Source organism: Dermacentor silvarum, chromosome 4 (genome assembly GCF_013339745.2).
Source record: "Dermacentor silvarum isolate Dsil-2018 chromosome 4, BIME_Dsil_1.4, whole genome shotgun sequence".
Lineage (NCBI taxonomy): Eukaryota > Metazoa > Arthropoda > Arachnida > Ixodida > Ixodidae > Dermacentor > Dermacentor silvarum.
This window is the reverse complement of record NC_051157.2, coordinates 33,699,531-33,712,790: the sequence shown is the minus strand read 5'-3', so window position 1 is coordinate 33,712,790 and position 13,260 is coordinate 33,699,531. Positions and strand designations below refer to the sequence as shown.

General features: G+C 47.9%; 2 protein-coding genes across 3 annotated transcripts in view; one reads left to right on the top strand and one right to left on the bottom strand.

Moving 5' to 3' along the window:
* Positions 1–13,260, top strand: part of LOC119449746 (peptidyl-prolyl cis-trans isomerase 7-like) — a 403,577-nt gene that overhangs the window by 73,520 nt on the left and 316,797 nt on the right. The gene's annotated exons all lie outside the window — the stretch shown is intronic.
* LOC119449747 (Krueppel-like factor 3) overlaps positions 1,685–13,260 on the bottom strand; it is a 128,548-nt gene continuing 116,972 nt past the window's right edge. For both annotated transcript variants that reach the window (XM_037712996.2, XM_037712997.2), the window contains 2 exons: positions 10,925–11,112; positions 1,685–8,392 (listed from right to left, as the gene is read on the bottom strand). In XM_037712996.2, the coding sequence (XP_037568924.1) occupies positions 10,940–11,112 (173 nt within the window). In that variant the 3' untranslated portion in view covers positions 1,685–8,392; positions 10,925–10,939. The remainder of the gene's footprint in view (positions 8,393–10,924; positions 11,113–13,260) is intronic.

Sequence of the window (13,260 nt, the reverse complement as noted above, 5' to 3'; positions counted from 1 at the left end):
TGCATCGCGTAACTCCGTTCCTCTTTTTTTTTCTTTAATCGTGCTGCGTGATAGCTGGACCACCCTGTATATGTGAAACAGAGCGAGCGGCAACCGAAGAAACAATTCTCAGCGTTCGCAGGCTTCTCGCCAGCACCACTACATGGCGCAAAGTGTTTCTCGGCATTCGCCACGCACTGGTGCGCCATGCATCCCGGAGGCCACGCGTAGGCTTCGCGGCGGAGCTGCTAGATGGCGCGCAGAGAGAGAAATATATTTTGCCCAAAATGTGGTTAGAGATGGCGCCGAGAGTCACGTGAAGTACCCGAAGAATGCCAACGCATTAAAAGGATACACAAGACAGAGCGCTTTTGTTTACACAAGAACGTTCTTGCTACAAGGTATAACGCTCTGTGTTGTGTATTCTTTATTATTTCCCATGTACTTGCGACAAACAAACCTTTTTCTAAAGATGCCATACCAAAAGACTAAACTGTCACGATTGTCTATATCTTATACTAAACAAATGTTTTCTTTTTTGTGGCCTTTGTATGTACTGTCATTTACCCTTGCAATAATGGCACGGTGTTCATGGTTTTGTGTTAAAAGGAAAAAAAAAATTAGCGTAGCTTGCACTGGAGGCGCAATGCTAAAGAGAAAGCGGGCACCTAGCTAGTCCTGGCGTTTGGGCTAGGCTAAGCACTACCAAGTCATCTCCAGCATTTTCCGGAATTTATTGATTATTGATCGATTATCGATAAGCTATTGATTGGCTATCGTGGTATTGGTCACGTATTTGAGTAGGCTAAGCACTAACAAGGCATCCGTAGCATTTACCGGAATTTAATTATTATTTTTAGATTATCGATTAGCTATTGATTGGCTGCAAGGTATTGACCACGTATTTGGGCTAGGCTAAGCAGTACCAAGGCATCCGTAGCATTTACCGGAATTTAATTATTTGTCGATTATCGATTAGCTATTGATTGGCTATCGCAAGGTATTGGCCAGGTATTTGGGCTAGCATAAGCTCTACCAAGTCATCCCCGGCATTTTTCGGAATTTACTTATTATTGATCGATTATCGATTAGCTATTGATTAGCTATCGATGACTGACTAAACTTAAGTAGTTACAACCATGCTTAGCTAGACTTAGCCAGGCTCAGCTTCGCTAGTTCACAGGGGTATGTGCCATTGCGCTTGGACCCTTTCTGCACTACCGCCAGGATCGGCCCACATTTTTTGTCCGCGACGGACGGACGAATGGCCGGCTTAAACAGCTCCGCTGTTAAAATAGCTTGTACAGAAACACTGACGCGACGCCGTCCTTCAGGGAAGGTGACGTCAGTCGTGGTGGCGCCAGGTAGACGCTCTTAACAGTTCAGTGACCAGCACAACAGGCAGCCTAACCCGCGCACCATCACCCGCCACGGTGGCGCAGTGGCTCTGGAATTGCGCTGCTAAGCCCGAGGGCGCGGGACCAAATCCCGGCCACGGCGGCATTTCGACGGGGGCGAAATGCAAGAACGCCCGTGTACCGTCCATTGGGCACACGCTAAAGAATATCAGGTGGTCAAAATTGATCCGGACTCCCCCATTACGCCATGCGTAATAAGCATATCGTGGTTTTGCCACTTAAAAACCCAGAATTTAATTAGCAGGTGCACCGCTGCGACTGTAAACAGAGAATACAGAGAGGAGACGACACCTTTTCTTTGCACAATTTTTATTGTAGGAAAAATAATATCCGCGTCGAGTTTTGCTCGAGGAATCACAGTGTGAGCAGAACCCTCAGGTGACGGCTTCCCTTTTCCATAGGCGAGGCACGCGATACAAGTCGCGGCGCGCTCTTGAACGGCGAGCGCCCCGATAGCGCGCGCAAGGAACAACGGCCAAGGCACCCATTCAACGTAGCCGGGGCGGCAACATCAGAGAGCGTTAGCTTGTCCGAAAACGTATTACCCTTTACGGAATACCGTAGACTTGGACGATTATGGCATAGCCTGTAGCGAAATCTTGTGACGCGTTTTTTCAAGCACAACGCGTTAGAAACATTTTTGTGTTACATGTGTTCTCGTCAAATGAATCATTTTAAGACTACATGTTAACGATTATGCCGCTGCACTTTACACCAGCAGCTTAGCATAATACGGCGTGTCGCTACAACAATAGCTCTGTGTCCTGTCTGGTCAAGACCACAAGACCGAGCTACCAGCGTTGCTACTACTATCCACGTCTGCAGTAACCAATTATTATTAAACATATTATTACCGCAAAGAGTAATAATACGTTTATGGAAGAGCAAGAGCTCTGTTAGAGTTTTCAGTTGGTAAAACGTATTACATTTTACGGAATAGCCGATATCCAGCGACAGACGTCCGCAGCAGAATTGGTGGCGCCAACTAGAGCGCACACAACTATAATGGTAACGACTATGTTACTATGTTCTAACTATCTGCTGGTGCAAAGGCGTCAGCAGCAACAGTCATTGGGGTATGATGGACTTCGTGTTTTTCCTTCTGCAAGAACATTGACGCAGCTAAAACGCATTTCACATATGCGTTGAAGGAATCATTACAAGATGGCGCTACCAGCGCTACTGCTGCCGTTGACGTGTTTCGACATTCCGTACGTTTACCAACAGGCTAAACCTGTGTTATATAGTTTTAGCGGGTTCGTAAACGTATTACCGCTTGCGGAATATCGGGTTACCGGAGCCGTGGACGGCAGCGGCCACACTGGTAACGACATCTTGCGATGCTTTAGCCAACTATAACGCGTTAGAAATGTTTGTTACATGGCTGCTCTTGTCGAAGGAGAATTAAGAAAAAAAGGACTGTTTGACGATTATCTCGCTGCAGACTCCTTGTACCAGCAGGTTAGTGAATGTGGTTGGCCATTGCAATATTAGCTGTGTGTCCTCCATGTTTAAATTTCGCGCCACAAGATGGCCCCACCAACGCGACCACTGACGCAAGCGTCCCCGGTAACCCGGTATTCCGTCAACTGCAATACATTTACGGAGAGGTTAGAACTCTCCATTATACACCTCTAGTCTGTCTCGTTTCGGAATACGGGAACATCGGATGCCAGCAGCGCTGATAGTGACATCTCGTAACATTTTCTTCAGCCATAAAGTGTTCGCTTTTGTTTTTTTAATGGGTGCCCTCGCTGAAAGGGGCTGCCGACGCCTTTACAGCAGCAGCTAAGTAGAACGTGGTTGTTGCAATCTTTTGTGTGCTCTGTTGAGCTTACCGTCAAAATACGGCGTCACCAGCGCTCCGCATCTCCGTTATTCCGTAAACGGCAATAGTTGACGGACGCACTAAAACTCCATTAGTGGCAACGGTGACAAGAAAAAAATACGTACAACCCAACCATCGGAGGTTGAAAACACACCGCGAGGCCACCAAACAACGTCCCTAAGAGTGTTAAGCAAGGCTGGCCGCCTTCTGAAACGATCACGTGATTGAGCCAACAAGAAGTTGTTTCGGCCTCCTACAAGAAGACACTTGCCTTTTTTTGTTTTGTTCGGTATCGCGTATAAAGTGGAAAAGAACAGCTATAGGCTCCCGAAAAAGAATGCATCCACACCGGAAGTATCGCTGGGCATCTTCGCCGGTCACTATCGTCTTGATTTCCGAGATTACGCACGTATATATTACGCGCTCGTCAGCTCAGAGCACGTTTACAACATGTGTATGCGGTATGTATACATACGAGTATATATTACGACCTTGGATTGTATCTACACTTTCGTGCCGTTTCGGGGGCATATCTCTGCGACGACAAGAGTTCATTGTGGGTGAGCACGTAGATCGAGAGCAACAGAGGACTCGATGCTAGAGAAGACCTTGAAGAAACGCCCCAGCGATAACAACCAGTACTACACCAACAACGAAACAACAGTCAGTATTAAAGCAATTCACATTCTCGAGTACGCCTAAGCGCGCACCTATACCGCACGAAACAATCTGCACAAAAGCGGTCACGGAGTGTAACAAAGGGGTGATGGCGTGCATGGCCCCCGAGGTCAGGAAAATGGTGACCACCGCAGGAATCGACAACGTGTACAAGGAAGCGAAGTAGGTACACACCCTCAGCCAAAGAAAGGGCTTCGCTCATGCCCTGAATTCTCTACTCCAGCCAAGTGTCCCATATACAAAGATACTACTTCAGCCCTGCCGCGATTTTGAATGGAGTTTTAGCTTGACCGTACGCGCGTTAGTGCTACCGTTCCAATACCGGAACGGAGACGCGAGCAGCAGCGCCAGTTGCGCCAACTTGTGACTCTGAGTTCAGTCAAAATGTTCTGCACCGTTCTTATGCTATGCGACACTTGCCGGGGAGAAATTCGGAACGTTGCGTCGCATACAAGAGAACACAGCCGCACAATACGGTAAGAGTTCCAAACAGCATGGTTCAACACAGTGTCACAAGATGGTGCCGCAAGTGCGGCTGCACCGTCCAGGGGTGCTATTCTGGACATTGTAGAATTCCGCCATATTGTCGAACTTACGATCTGGTCAGCGATGATTGGCCCACAGGCTTGCTACGGCTCATCTGACTGGCCCAAATGATACCATTGCAGAATTTTACCATATTGTCGAATTCGCCATAGAAGCCTGCACTGGCTGAAACGAATGACGACGTGCAGACGACGCCATATTGATTGTTCACGTGAAACAAATAGCAAGGTGCCGCACCTCTTGATCTAGTTGAGAAAATGAAGGCGAATTGAATGAACCATTGATTTAGCTCGCAAAGCGATGTCCGGTCCGCCATCTTGGTGGGGTCAAATAAGATGTGTGGACAGGCGCACTTGCGGAATTCCTTTCATCACCGAAGGCTACTAATAAACCCCCTTTAAGTAAAACTTAGAATGCCTTTAACCAACTTTACTAATTCCAATTCCACGTAAAGAAAGAACTGAAGCTTACCAGCTAGGTTCCGTTTAGCGTCACCGCCGCGCTTCGATACGTCATCGTAGCTTACAACATTTACAAGCTGCATCGCATATCTCAGCAAAACAGAAAAACGTTTCTGCTAGGGTTCCCTTCGGCCTGGAGAACGATGTTTATTACGCATGGAAAGGGGGAACGCAAGCGTGCCAGAGAAGAAACCGATTAGAGTTCGGGATTCCGCAAGAAACGCAAGCTGGAGCTCGGTTTTCAACAGGACCAGATCGTTCTTTGTTATGGGCTTTTGAGACGTTAAGCAGATGCCTTAGAACAAATCCACTCTACTGCGACCCCCCCCCCCCCCCCTCCCTTTTTTTTTTTTTTACTGAAGCTTCTCGCAATGTTGGGTATGCGTTAGTAGACTGCGATGATTCCCTTTCACGAGACATAGCGTGCCACAACCGATAGCCAGAATTCAAAAGAAGTTGTTAAATGGACCTACCGAAAAGCGAAGATATCCATATTTCTTAACCGCGTCCATTCCCTCAAGGCATTTATGACATTTTGTTCCTGATCATTTCTATGTTACTTCCGTTCATCGGTTGTTGCCCCCCCCCCCCCCCCCCCCTCTTTGTGTAATCATCAAAATATGACCCTTTTAGCACCAACTCACCCAAAAGGGCAACGCATGTTAAAAACAATATCCGGACACCCGTTCTCTGTTCAAGATTCGGTGCGTTCAGAATGGAATGTTGTGTATTATGGAGCTGCCATCACGAACAAGCATGTGGCTCAAGTTGGAGGAGAAATGTCGTCACATTGCGAAGCATGATGAGTGGCAACAAAACGCTTTTGAAGAATTAATGAATGTATAATGGCAGCCACTGGCGCTAACACCATATGCTGCTCTTTCTTTCACGCTTAAAGCAGGGCTCTGCAGACGTGTGTCGATGCGACTGAACTTTTCGTTATACTTCATACGGCAACCATCGATCACTGGATGTACCCAAGGCATCCAATGGATGCCGATAACAAATGCCGCTCAAATGATGCCACTGCCAGATTCACTTTCCCGATCATACAACGTGCGAAAGTCAATTTGTAAACCAGGCTACTTCCGCGACCGCTTTGTGGAAGGTGGGAGACGTATGCACCGCCGTGCAGCCAACACGCACTATCTCATCGTCGTGGCAAGCACACTCGAGAAATTTCCATCACTGCCCGTCCGCGCACCAAACAATCTACAGGAGCTAAGCCGAGAGTCACTGTACAACTTTTGTCTTTGACGATGCCACCATATCGTTCGCGCCAGCACCGCGTGTCAGTAGGCATGACCTCAGAGATTCCCACCGCGCGCTGGAGATCTCGGAGGACACGGGGCAGGCTACAAGGCGTTTAGCATGTCGGCTGGTCCCGGTTCTACTACTATAGGATTCGGCACGCGAGACGCCTTCGTACGATCTTGTGGTCGCGCAAGCAAGCTGGAAAAAGGACGCCAGCAAAACATGAAATGATTTCCTCTACAGTCCCAATAACCACCCTTCAGCTGTCTTCTAACGACATTAACAAGAACATTTAAGAACTGGTTTTCTGTTTCCGCAGCACCTTCAATAGCCACAGCAGCTTCCGAGTTTAATGTCTCTGCGGTACGGAGCAGAAGCCCTGAATTAGCACGGCATGGTCGTTTCGTGCCGACACAGCAATGCGGCGCCATCGAAGTGGGATGCACGCTCTTTCTTAAGCACCAAACAACTACACAGCGAACAGCAGTCAGGTAACCGCCAGGTAGCCGCTTCCACCAAAGCGAAAGGTGAGCATTTAACAGCTCGTCGCGAGCTTACATATGTCCAGGTTCGACACGAAGGGGAACAATGGGGCACGCGAAGGCAAACGAGTTTAGTCGCTGTGCTATTTCCCAAGCCACTAGTTCCTCAGCGACCCGAGTTTGAACAGTTTGAACATAGAGGGCGCAGCAGGCTGCATTAGTTGAATACTGGCAGACATTAATAAGAACGGGACGCAGAGTGCCGTCCACTACGCCAAGCTGAAGCCTGCGCAAAAGAAGTGGCGAGTACAGCAAGCACTGAAGGCTGCGCCTTGATTGGACGGACGCTTGCTGGGGGGACCGGGTGAACCGCAGGGCCGCATAGGATGCATCACAGAGACTAAGTACTGCCGCTATACTATAAGCGCGCAGGAGGGCTTGGATTGCGCACGCGCTCGCTTCAGTCGCCTTCAACGCAGCTCGCCGGCGGAGGGCGGCCTTCTTCCACACGGCAGTGACACGAACAAGGCCTGCAATTCCCAGCTGCACGGGCCGGTACTTCGAGAAACGAAACAAATGCGAACGGGCGCTGACCACAAAATCAACAGAAAATGACGGCGATCACCACGGCGTCTTACTGCACCCTTTAAATGTTGCAGCAAGACAACGATGCTTTCTTTAAATGTTTCGTAACAACAGGAAGTTTTAGAATACCGGTGCCCGCCTAGGCCACCTGTCAACTTTGCACCTGCTATCTAAGCCACGCCACGCGCGCACACGGCGTGGCTTAGCTAACACGTGCGAAGCTGGCAGGTGGCGAAGACGGCAGCAGTAACGGTAGTGCAGTAGCAGCGACATGCTAAAGCACTCTAGTGTTTGTAGGGGAAATGGACAAGGACCTAAAAATTCCGACGAGCGCTATGCGCCCATGGTCACACATTTTCGTCGTATTCTACAGCTCTGATACCATCTCGCATTCCCCGTCGAAAAGCGCCAATCAAGGCCATATTTTAGCACACCCTACGGTACAACCTTTCCACAAACAGTGGGCGCCTCCGCTTGGTAACAGCGCGAATGCAAACGGACAGGTACCAAAACGATGTTCGCGTCACTGCGAGCAAGGCCAGCCTTACAGAACCGCTCGATTTCACCACACGGAATACCTCGGACAGCATCGCACACATCCACCCGACAAAGAACAAAGGGCAGGGCGAACGAAAACCGTGACTGTACGAAAAGAAGGCTGCGTGTCAGCACCGGGCGGTTTTGTCAAGCCGGCGCAACACAGGCATAAGAAGTGTATGTGTGTGCACAGAAAGGTGTGTGTATGTGTGTGTGCACATGCATCATCGCTCGATGATGGCCGAGGCGTTTCACGCGCACAGCAGAGTTCAGTTGACGGGCACACACACGCGCGCACTGTCTGGGCACCAGGGGCGTCCCTTTGAGCACACTGACCACAGGCGGGGGCATAAACATCCGTTAAAAAAGAAGTAGCGGTCCGTCAAACGTCCGCGAAGGCGGTCTCTGCCGCCCACTGAGGCCGCGCTCGACGGCGTCTTCGTCTTCTCTTCCTCCTATCATGTGTAATATACATATGCTTGTGTGTCTGGTGTGGACATATATATTAGGAACGGCTCTCTTCTCTCGGCTGCGGAGGTAGGGGGCGCTGCCGGCAGCAGCGGGTCGGGGCGCCAGGGAAGTTGAGCAAGTGGCGACAACGGCCTCCGCTGGAGCCGGCGAGTTCTGCGGCCAACAGGGAGAAAAAAAAAAAGAGAGGGAGGACGCTCCAGTTACACAAGTGCACAGTGGAAAGATCAATAACGCCAATCTACTCGATGAAGCGACTCGTTCTTCGACCGTCTCGGCAGACGCGGCGCGCACGCGCCAAAAGAGGGCGTCACGTTCCGCCCACGCCTAACCCACGCCGTTCCTTAATCGTGCCGATTGTGTAACGGCAGACTTCATAACCCTGCCTAACACACGTCCACACCGTCGGTGTTTCGGCGCAAGTAGAGATATATGCGGTACGCCCGCGAGATCATAAGTAAGGCGAGTAAGTTGCTGCGGCCCCCGCTATGCTCGACTTCGGCGTCCAAAGGCGACGCCGCAGAATTCCGTTGACCTCCGAGTGAGCCAACAAACAAGGGCGCAACATTTCTAAACATGGGGCTTTCGCAATCGAAATGATTAAGGAGCTCTCCCAAAAGCAAGCCTACAGAGCAATTGCCGGCGCGCCCAGCTCTTTCAACGCCCGAAATGATAAAATAAAATAAAAACAAGCAAAACGGCCGAGGGAAGAACGTATACAGCAGTGAATGTACACTTTAAACAAATATCACTGGCGAAACATTTAGCGAAAGCCCAAAAATTAACTCCATTTCCGAGAGTGAACAGAAGTAGTTTACTCCGGCTTGGTACAAGCAAAGTAGCGCTTGTCCTTGTCACTTGTCTCGTCCACGATTAACCTTCGCGCTCTGCCCTCACGATTATGAATCATCAATTTGCCTAATTAACCACTCTGTCTGCTGCTACTATGCCAGTGCAGGTCAGTAAGGCAAATATCGATTTCGATCAATATTTCGATCATTTCTTATTTATTTATTTATTTATTTATTTATTTATTTATTTATTTATTTATTTATTTATTTATTTATTTATTTATTTATTTATTATTTATTTATTTATTTATTTATTTGATACCTCAAGTGCCCCGCTTAAGAGGTACGGATAACATGAGCGGTGAGCTTGATATGCTTGAAGTGAGCGGGATTGGTGAGAAGCACGAATCCGGGCTTGCAATTATAAAATTTTCATTCTCAGTTCAAGAAGTAGGCATCTTTAGGACAATCACAGGTGCAGCGTTGGCACAGGTCGCCACCCTAACACACGGGTATAAAAAGAATATTGTGAGGTCATTTTAGCTGGCGACTATCCTTATAAGCGCCCGTAACTTCACAGGACGCACCGCAAGTATATCAGGCGACTTCTTTCTTAATTTTATTATTATTATTATTATTATTATTATTATTATTATTTTTTGTAGGCGGGAACAGGCTATTAGATATCGCCTGCGTCAGATATCGCAATTCTGCCACATCAGCTGGATTACTATAGTCTTCCAGGAATATGATATACCTCTCTACTTGCACCGACTATACTTACTCTATTTACATTACTTTCATGATAAACGACGGTGTGATAATAATTACTGAACAAAGTTTCACTAATTTGTAGTAATTCTTTGGGGCACATGCGCCCCAACTGCTGGAACTGAATCCGAACAATAGGTCCTGTGATTAGCTCATTATCAGTGCAAAGGGAACGGTGACACGCAGAAAAGAAGCACAGATGACAACCGCTGAAATACCACAATAAACGCGAACCAACTCGCCAAATTTTACACCCTATAAGCCGGAGAAATATGCCCTCAAAATCTGTGGCGAAATGCATTGATGTTCCAGTTGAATTCAAGCATTTGTGTTACAACTACAGCGCCTTTTATTGTGTAATTTATTGTACTGGGTTTCTTGCTTCGATATTTTACCCTAACTGTACCCGGCAAGACAACTTACTTTCCTCGCTTAAATCCTTGCACGATCACGACAGATCTTATCGTTAACGGCAGCATTTCATTTTTGGTTCACGGGCTTCGCCATTTTGGGCTACATGAACAATTCTCACTTTTGGCATACACTAACAATTTCTCAATTTTGAGCGAGCTGACGTCAAATTAGAACAAGCTCGTGAAAACACCGAATGTTTCTGTACAACCACTTTCCTGTATACGTATCGACCGTATAGTGACGTGCACCGGTCGTTATATAGCTAGAAAACGACAGCCCAAGATGGCTGCACCCCAACGCTTCTGTAAGATGGCTCTATATATAGATTAATGTATTGCCTTTTATCGCGTTGTATGATTTTGCGTTTTGGCGTTACTTAGTTCCCTGCGGCAAGCTATCGTCTTTTTATTACTGTCATCACGACAGATGGCCACGCTTTCTTGTACTGTCTGTATCCACTGCCTCACCCCTGTGCACCTCGCAGTACCTCATATGAAATTCATGCACGGCCTCGTGTCCTAGCCATGACGGCTAAGCGCCTAGGTGGCAAATATTGTATTTTGAGTGTCAAGAAATTAAATTTTCATTGATTGATTGAACCTTCGACAAAGCACTCATCGGCAGTTCACCTTTTCAACTGCGCAACTACATATCCACTAAGCTAGATAGAGCGCAGCGCAACGGCTCGTGCCATACACCCGCGACGGCTCACCTGATGGAGGGAGGGTCAATGCCGCTTCATGTGCAGCGACAGGTGGTCGGAGCGCGAGAAGGAGCGCTGGCATAGCTGGCACTTGAACGGCTTCTGGCCCGTGTGCTTGCGGAAGTGGCGCGTCAGCTCGTCCGACCGCGCGAACTTCCACGTGCAGCCCTCCCACGTGCACGTGTACGGCTTCTCGCCTGCAATGAGAGAGCGGAAAGAAAACACTCGTCACCAGCGCAGGCGTGAAAGGAAAAACTGCAACTATACAGGGACGACGTTGCGACGAGAGCCACTGACAATGTTACAGCAGAAGTGCTGACAGCGCCATCTTGTGGCGCTTTCTTAAACCACGACACGTTAGATGCATTCTTCCGTTGCGCTGGCATTGTTCTCGAAGAAGTGAATGACTGCTGCTGCTGCCTACGCCTTTGCGCCAGCTGATCGGTGCGACGTGGAAGTCGCGATTATGGTATAGGGTGTGCATGCTCCGGTTGACTGCAGCGTCACAGGACGGCGCCACCAATGCTGTTCCGGACGTCTATGTATCATTTTGAGCCAATCAGAGTGGCCGTAACAGCCCTCTCGGCCAATTAGAGCTGAAAAGAGGGCGAATTTGACAATATGGCGGAATTGGACAAAGTCCAGATAGTACACCGGAACACCGGATGCACAGGCGGCGGTAGCAACAACGGCAGCGACATCATGTGTCGCTCTGCTGAACCGCATCGTGTAGGAAACGCTATTTTTAGTTTTGTTTGAATTAGTGCTTTCACCGAAGTAAAAAGAGAAAAAAAAAGTCACTACTCATTAGTTATTATTAGTACCGACACTTTTGCACCCGCAGCTAAGTAGAACATGACATATAGAAATTGGTGTTGCGTGGGCCCTAGTTGAACTCAGCACCATAAGATAGCGCCACTGGAGCTAGTGCGCATTTCTGTGTTTTTGGTATTCCGTTTTCCGTAAATTCAAATACGTACATGGATAGCATAAATATCTCTAATTGTGAAATAGTAATTTAGAGCAAGACAGTAGAAATAAACACACACAAACACAATATAATACTCTGTCGGCAAGGATCAGAAAACGAAAGAATACAAAATGCACGGCTACATAGCTCAAGCGAAGCAACAGATAGTGGCGCAGTACGCATACTGCTGCGTTCTCTTGGTCGCAGTTCTACGTCAACGCAACGTCAAACCATCGTCTGTGACAAGCTGCAGTTTGAGCGATAATAGTGCTTGCCGAGTGATTCCAACGCTAGCGTAGTACTTATAATCGTTTGGGTACCGTTTCATGCGCGCTGACGCGCTCACATTTCCACACTTCGTCAGCAAAGAACGAGGAACACACATACAAAAACGCGCAGGCTACGCACGCACATGCAAATACATTTAACCGCTTCGCCTATCGCAGCGCTAGCGGAGGTCCGCCTTAGAAGTTCGCCTTGAGCTTCCCGACTACTTCTGAAACGACCACCAGGGGCCCACACATCGATTTGAACATACACTGATGCAAGAAGCTGTAACACGTAGGAATAAATATGCACCAAAGGTTAATTTGTGAATGTTTGCTGCCATACGCAGCACAAGCACCTTAGCTAACTATTACCAGTTCTCCGAAAAAAAAAGCAAAAAAAAAGCATTGTACTACTGCAAGATTTGTGTAGTTAGGGCTGTGCCACGTACGGTTGTCACCAGACTTGTGCATAACGAATTACATGTAATGAATTACATTTTCTCGGTAATTTTGTAATTTAACGATTACTTTGTTTACTCGGCAACTCTCACTATAAATGAATTACTTTTTTTTCAGTAACCAATTACATGTAACCAGTTACTTTATTGACGAGATAAGCTGTAACAAACGACGAAGCGTTGAGAACCTGGGGCCAGATTCACAAAGCTTTTCTTTCGTAAGTTCGCTTTGCCATTGGCTGGCCGCCTTAGCTAATGATATGTCTGGCATCCGGATTGGCTAAAATTCTTTCTTACGAAAAATTCTAGCGTAAGAAGCTTTTGTGAATTCGGGCCCTGAATTTACCGAAAGCTACAGTAGAACGACGATCGTACCAGGCAGCAGCTTCGCAAATGCGCCTATTCAGACAGGCATTTGTTTCCTCATCTTAACGCTCCACCAGGGGCTGGAGGACGAATTAAACAGGTGCTGGTATGTCTCGATAGCGAAGGCCACTTAGGACGTTAACACCAGGAAATCACTTATGGAGGAGTTCTTTTCAGCTCTTCATTTGCCTAACAGGGAGGGTCTTCTTCAAGTCCCAGCAGCAATCAGGCGCTGCGCGTCATGGAGCACCCAGATGCTGAGCGACCACAATCTTGTGCGCA